The sequence below is a fragment of the Salvelinus sp. IW2-2015 genome, linkage group LG17, assembly GCF_002910315.2.
Source record: "Salvelinus sp. IW2-2015 linkage group LG17, ASM291031v2, whole genome shotgun sequence".
NCBI classification, from domain to species: domain Eukaryota; kingdom Metazoa; phylum Chordata; class Actinopteri; order Salmoniformes; family Salmonidae; genus Salvelinus; species Salvelinus sp. IW2-2015.
Genome location: NC_036857.1, coordinates 10,490,247 through 10,497,981, shown reverse-complemented (window position 1 = coordinate 10,497,981; position 7,735 = coordinate 10,490,247). Strand labels below are relative to the sequence as shown.

At 43.8% G+C, this 7,735-nt stretch overlaps 1 protein-coding gene across 1 annotated transcript in view; it reads left to right on the top strand.

Annotated features, from left to right (window-relative positions):
- The window catches only part of LOC111976870 (cadherin-4-like), a 614,552-nt gene that overhangs the window by 591,267 nt on the left and 15,550 nt on the right, over positions 1–7,735 (top strand). Inside the window, exon 14 of the mRNA XM_070447844.1 lies at positions 2,247–2,483. Coding sequence (XP_070303945.1) covers positions 2,247–2,483 — 237 coding nt within the window. The remainder of the gene's footprint in view (positions 1–2,246; positions 2,484–7,735) is intronic.

Below are 7,735 nucleotides of genomic sequence, written 5' to 3'. Positions count from 1 at the left end.
AAGAGAGAGATGCCAATATCCCTCATCACAACGTGCCAGTTCCTACATACATCAGGCTCAAACTAAACGTACGTGGATATTTTTCTCTCTGAGGTGTGTGTTGTGTGTGTCGTGTGTGGTGTGTGTGTGGTGTGTGTGTGTGTGTGTGGTGTGTGTGTGTGTGGTGTGTGGTGTGTGTGTGTGTGTGTGTGTGTGTGGTGTGTGTGTGTCGTGTGGTGTGTGGTGTGTGTGTGTGTGTGTGTGTGTGTGTGATTTTGTGGGTGTGTAAAAGTGTTATATTACACAAATTGAAGGCCATGGTTTATTGATGTGAGTGACCACACACACACACACACACACACACACACACACACACACACACACACACACACACACACACACACACACACACACACACACACACACCTCAGAGAAAATATCCACGTACTGTTTAGTGTGTGAGCTGTGTATGTAGGGAGATGGGTTGTGATGAGAGGGATTTGGCTGTATGAAATAAGGGGTGGTTGAACAGCCAAATGTCAGCAGTTCTCTCTCTCTCTCTCTCTCCCTCTCTCGCTCGCTCTTTCAATTAAATTCAAAGGGCTTTATTGGCATGGGAAACATATGTTTTTATTTCCAAAGCAAGTGAAATAGATAAAATAGTTGTGCAAATAGTACAAAAGGGAAAATAATGAAACATAAATGTGGGTTGTATTTACAATGGTGTTTGTTCTTCACTGGTTGCCCTTTTCGTGTCACAACAGGTCCCAAATATTGCTGCTGTGATGGCACACTGTGGTATTTCACCCAATAGATATGGGAGTTGTTTTCAAATTCTTTGTGTGTCTGTGTAATCTGAGGGGAATATGTGTGTCTAATATGGTCATACATTAGGAAGTGCTGCTCAGGTTTCACCTCATTTTGTGGGCAGTGTGTACATAGCCTGTCTTCTCTTGAAAGCCAGGTCTGCCTACGGCAGCGCCTCTCAATATCAAGGCTATGCTCACTGATTCTGTACATAGTCAAAGCTTTCCCTAAGTTTGGGTCAGTCACAGTGTTCAGGTATTCTGCCACCACTGTGTACTCTCTGTTTAGGGACATAGCCTTCTAGTTTGCTCTGTTTTCTTGTTAATTCTTTCCAATGTGTCAAGTAATGATCTTTTTGTTTTCTCATGATTTGGTTGGGTCTAATTGTGTTGCTGTCCTGGGGCTCTGTTTGTGTTTGTGAACAGAGCCCCAGGACCAGCTTGCTTAGGGGACTCTTCTCCGGGTTAATCTCTCTGTAGGTGATGGCTTTGTTATGGAAGGTTTGGGAATCACTTCATTTTGGGTAGTTGTATATTTTAACAGCTCTTTTCTGGATTTTGATAATTAGTGCTCTGCATGCATTATTTGGTGTTTTACCTTGTACACAGAGTCTCAATTTGGTGTTTGTCCCATTTTGTGAATTATTGGTTGGTGAGCAGACCCCAGACCTCACAACCATAAAGGGCAATGTGTTCTAKAACTGATTCAAGTATTTTTGCCAGATCCTGATTGGTATGTAAAATGTTATGTTCCTTTTGATGGCATAGAAGGCCCTTCTTGGATTCTTCAATTACATTGAGCAGATTTCTGACGTGCTGTTCCTTCTATTTCCATTGTGCATTTCTGTAATGTTTTAGTGATCCAGCATAGTGAAGGCTTCGGCTCAGGTTTTCTGTTTTTGTTTGGATAGGTTTCTCAATCTCTTTCTTAGGTTTTTGCATTCTTCAAGTAATTATCTTTTTGTTGGTCATTTTCTTAGCTTGTCTGCTTAGATTTGATAGGGAAGCTGAGAGGTGAAATATACTGCCAAGTTTACACCTTCACTATTASAGTGAAACATTTTGTCCAGGAAGCTCTCTCTCTCTCTCTCATTACAGGAGATACACTCTTATCTCTCTGTGTATATACATCTCTCTCTTTCTGTCTTTCTTTCCCTCTCATCCATGCTGTCTTCCTTTATTTGCTTTCTCCCTATCTCCACTTCCTCTCTCCTTTTCTCTAGTTCAGTCTATCTTCCTACACTGTCTCTCTGAACTCTCACTGGAAAGGGCAGTGAGAGTTCTGATCAGTGTGCGGCTGTGTGACCATTTGTGTGTGTGTGTGTGTGTGTGTGTGTGTTAACAATAACAACAACAGTAACAATAACCCCTTCCCTTACCTCATCTCCCCCTCTCCTCTCCTGCCTCTTCTTCCCTCCTCTTCTTCTCCTCCACTCTCCCCTTCTACTGTCCTCCTTCCAGGCTCTCCCATGGCCAGCGGTACAGGAACCCTCCAGATCTATCTGATAGATGTGAATGACAACGCTCCATCTCTGCTGCCCCGCGAGTCTCAGATCTGTGAGCGCATCAACCGCAATGCCGGCATCAACATCACGGCTGCAGACTCAGACACGGACCCCAACGTGGGCCCTTTCGTCTTCGAGCTGCCCACGTTCCCTGCTAGCATACGGCGCAACTGGACAGTGTCACGTCTCAACGGTGAGGGGACGGGACGGGACCGGCAGGGGTAGATGGGGGTTGGCCGATGATTGGCTGAATACCCTGGGAGCAAGGTGGTTAGAGTTGTCAACAAAGTTAACGACAGAAATATGATGCCACGTTTCTTTGACAAGAAATATATACACATATTTGACTTGTGCATGTCATAAAACCGAATGACCACTGCCGCACACGCTGCCGCTGTTTTCAACAGATTCATTTATACTATATACGAACAAACGAGTGCACCAGGGAGAATGGTCGTCACTAGTTACCACACCTACAAAGTCATGAAGCCCACCTATTTCTACAGTTTATCTTCTTAAAATGTGATTTTCAATCTAATCTTAACATTAACCACACTGCTAACCTTATGCCTAACCCGAACCGTAAATTAAGACCAAAAAGCTCATTTTGTATGGTCAATTTTGACTTTGTGGCTGTGGTTACTAGTGGAAACCAGGGAGAACGCGACAAGCATTCAGATGTAGTAAGTGAAAACACATTATCTACACTAACTGGGGACAGCTAGCTAACATAATGTCACAAAGCATGATTCGCTAGCCATTTAACTTTCATTCTGAAATAACTTCATATTTCCGGGATGGAGACTAGACCAGACCCAGAAGTTCTGACTGAACGGACACATATTTGAGCACCCCAGGACGGTCCATTTATTTTGTGCTGTTATAATTGATGCTATGAAATCCTCAGATTTCATTAGGTCAGTTCCCCCTCATAGCAAATAGCTAGCAAAACAAGCCAAGCAATGTTCACAAGGCCTATGAGCCCACAGAGGCAGAGCTGCTAGTGCTGGCAGTCACTGAGGGGCGGAGTAGTAAGTAAYTGAACAGCTTGTTTTGGACAATATATGTATTTTTGTACATCATTTGGTGTCTTTTTAAGCTACAATATGAGGTCCTAAACCTAACATGAACATCCTTGTAGCTGTGTGGGAAATAATCCAAATTATTGCTTTGAGGTAAATTGTTCCATCTGACCAGGAGCAATCAATCATATACAGTGGGGAGAACAAGTATTTGATACACTGCCGAAGGGAAATATAGTATTCTTTCGAAACAAGACACTCAACATATATTTTCATGGAATGCTGTGTGTCCCTGGAAATAAACAACACAACCAAAAGGGATTCTGTAAAATAACATTTTTGAAAACATAGCTAGTCGTGTATGGGGTAAATTTGAGAGACAGGGACAGAGTTCAACACTTCTACTTTTTCAATCTAAAAAGGTACTTTGTCCCTTCTTTGACTACCAGGAAGTTTTGAAAAGAACAGGTTGTGGGGAGGAGCTTCTATTCATAGAGCTCGCCTGATTGACCAGTTTTATGTAAGCAACGTGGACGGCAGTTGGAGCGGTATTTGTAGTAACGATAATCTCAAGCTAATTTGGCTGATACAAAAGCGCTCAACACATTGAAATTGCATCACGCTTTATCCTGATTTTGAACGACCTCCCCCTTTTGTTCATCTGGCTGAAGAACTAGCTTACCCAGTAACTCAGCTAACTCAGACACAGATGAAAAGGGGAAACATATACTGTTCCTTACTTGCCATAGATGAATAGGGGAAAACTTTTAATTATATTTTGCTGACACCTTACAGGTGTCAGTAAGTAGCATCAAGCTATATAAACAATTTACCTCTGCAAACACGTCTTCTCATGTTTGGTTACAAGGCGGTACTTTATTTAAAATGAGGTAAGAGAATATAAACGTTCATCCTTGGCGTATTGAACTAAGAGTTTACATAATGAATCCCCGTTTCTGGACGTGGGGACCAGTAAACTTTTTGATCAAACTTTATAATCAATGTAGAAGCAACAGTCATTTTTTAATACCTTTGGTCATCAAGAAACGCTCCCTTTTTCAGAACCTGTTTTAAGATCATTTGTAACATAATCAAATAATTTCACAGATTCTTTCGTTGTAAAGGGTTTTACAACACTGCTTCCCATGCTTGTCATGAACCATAAACCAATTAATGATCAATGATCATCCTAATGATCATCCTGTGGAACGGTCGTTAAGAAACTAACAGCTTACAGACGGTAGGCAATAAGTTATGAAAGACTTAGGACACTCAGAGGCTTTCTACTGACTCTGAAAAAACACCAAAAGAAAAGATGCCCAGGGTCCCTGCTCATCTGTGTGAACGTGCCTTGAGGCATGTGCAAGGAGGCATAAGGACCGCACGATGTGGCCAAGGGCAATAATTGCAATGTAACGGTACTGTTGAGATGCCTAAGACAGCGCTACAGTGGGAGACAGGTACGGACAGCTGAATCGTTCCTCCGCATGAGGCAGACGGCCCGTGTAACAACCCTGCCATAGGGAATCGGATCGAGACATTCAACCTGGCGGGCAGGTAACAGGATGGCAACAACAGCTGCCCGAGTTTACACCAGGAACGCACAATCCTCCATATGCTCAGGACTGGTCCGCAATAGGCTGAAGAGAGGCCTGGCCTGAGGGCTTTTAGGCCTGTTGTAAAGGAGGGTCCTCAAGACATCAACCGGCAACAAATCGCCCTATGGGCACAACAACCACTGTCGCTAGACCAGACAGGACTGGCAAAAAGTGCTCTTCTCTTACGAGTCGTGGTTTGTGTCCTCACCAGGGGTGATGGTCGGATTCGCGTTTATCATCAAGGAAGAGCGTTTACACACGAGGCTGTATCTGGAGCGGAATCCGATTTGGAGGTGGAGGGTCCGTCATGGTCTGGGGCGGTGTGTCACAGCATCATCAGGACTGAGCTTGTGTATTGCAGGCAATGGTCAAACGCTGTGGTTTTAGCGGGAAGGACTCCTCCCCTCAATGTGGTACCTTCCTGCAGGCTCATCCTGACATCCACCAAGGCACCTGACATACTTGATCCGTTCTGTGTGTGATTTCCTGCAAGACAGGGAAGTCAGTGTTCTGCCATGGCCAGTGGGAAGAGCGCCGGATCTCAATCCATTGAGCACGTCTGGGACTGTTGGATCGGAGGGTGAGGCTAGGGCATTCCCGCCAGAAATGTCCGGGAACTTGGCAGGTGCTTGGTGGAAGAGTGGGGTAACATCTCGCACAGCAATAACTGGCAATCTGGTGCCCGTCCATGAGGAGGAGATCTGCAGTACTTAATGCAGCTGGTGGCCACACCAGATACTGACTGTTACTTTTGGATTTTGACCCCCCCTTTGTACAGGGACACATTATTCCATTTTATGTTAGTCACATGTCTGTGGAACTTCAGTTTATGTCTCAGTTGTTGAATCTTGTTTTTGTTCATAAAATATTTACACATGTCTAAGTTTGCTGAAAATAAACGGCAGTTGACAAGTGAGAGGACGTTTCTTTTTTTGCTGAGTTTACTTTTTGATCTGGTTTCCGTTCAAATATTCATCAAATGATTTTTGACTGTTCACCTTTAAAACTTGTAACACAGGTTCAGGGCCTGGTGGTAACCTCATACCCAGTGATAATGCCTTGCATAATTGCCTGGGAAGAAACACTTCAATTTGGGGCCTAAATGGGGGCAAATCCAAAAGGAATGGCAATTTTTCATCATTTGAACTTGACTAATCACATGAATGTACTATGCATATTATCCATAACACTGACAAAATGTAATCATTGTTTGTAATGGGTATTAGTGGGGAGACAAGTATTTGATACACTGCCGTTTTGCAGATTTTTCGCTTACTTAAAAAGCATGTGAGGTCTGTATTTTTATCATTAGGGTACAACTTCAACTGTGAGAGACGGAATCTAAAACAAAATCCCGAAAATCACAATTTGTATGATTTTTAAGTAATTAATTAGCATTTTATTGCATGACATAAGTATTTGATCAAATCAGAAAAGCAGAACTTAATATTTGGTACAGAATCCTTTGTTTGCAATTACAGAGATCATACGTTTCCCTGTAGTTCTTGACCAGGTTTTTGCACACACTGGAGCAGGGATTTTGGCCCACTCCTCCATACAGACTTCCTCCAGATCTCAGGGTTTCGGGGCTGTCGCTGGGCAATACGGACTTTCAGCTCCCTCCCAAAGATTTTCTAATTGGGTTGGTCTGGAGACTGGCTAGGCACTCCAGGACCTTGAGATACTTCTTACGGAGCCACTCCCTTAGTTGCCCTGGCTGTGTGTTTTCGGGGTCGTTGTCATGCTGGAAGACCCAGCCACGACCCATCATCAATGCTCTTACTGAGGGAAGGAGGTTTTTGGCTAAGATCTTCGGCTACATGGGCCCATCCATCCTCCCCTCAATACGGTGCAGTCGTCCTGTCCCTTTGGCAGAAAAGCATCCCAAAGCAATGATGTTTCCACCTCCATGCTTCACGGTTGGGATGGTGTTCTTGGGGTTGTACTCATCCTTCTTCTTCCTCCAAACACGGCGAGTGGAGTTTAGACCAAAAAGCTCTATTTTTGAATCATCAGACCACATGACCTTCTCCCATTGCCTCCTCTGGATCATCCAGATGCGGCAATTGGCAAACTTCAGACGGGCCTGGACATGCGCGCCTGCTTGAGCAGGGGGACGTTGGTGTGCGCTGCAGGATTTTAATCCATGACGGCGTAGTGTGTTATAATGGTTTCTTCTTTGAGACTCGTGGTCCCAGCTCTCTTCAGGTCATTTGACCAGGTCCTGCCGTGTAGTTTGGCTGATCCCTCACATTCCTCATGATATTGATCCCTACGAGGTGAGATCTTGCATGGCGCCAGACCGAGGGTGATTGACCATCATCTTGAACTTCTTCTATTTTCTTCTATTTTCCTAATAATTGCGCCAACAGTTGTTGCCTTCTACGCAACTGCTTGCCTATTGTCTGTAGCCCATCCAGCCTTGTGCAGGTCTACCAATTTTATCCCTGATGTCCTTACACAGCTCTCTGGTCTTGGGCCATTGTGGAGAGGTTTGGAGTCTGTTTGCTGATGTGTGTGGACAGGTGTCTTTTATACAGGTAACGAGTTCAACAGGTGCAGTTTAATACAGGTAATGGAGTGGAGAACAGGAGGGCTTCTTAAAGAAAACTAACAGCGGTCTGTGTGAGACGGAATTCTTACTGGTTGGTAGGTGATCAAATACTTATGTCATGCAATAAAATGCAAATTGAATTTAACTTAAAAATCATACAATGTTGATTTTCTGGATTTTGTTTTAGATTCCGTCTCTCACAGTTTGAAGTGTACCTATGATAAAGATTACAGACCTCTACATGCTTTGTAAGTAGGAAACCTGCAAAATC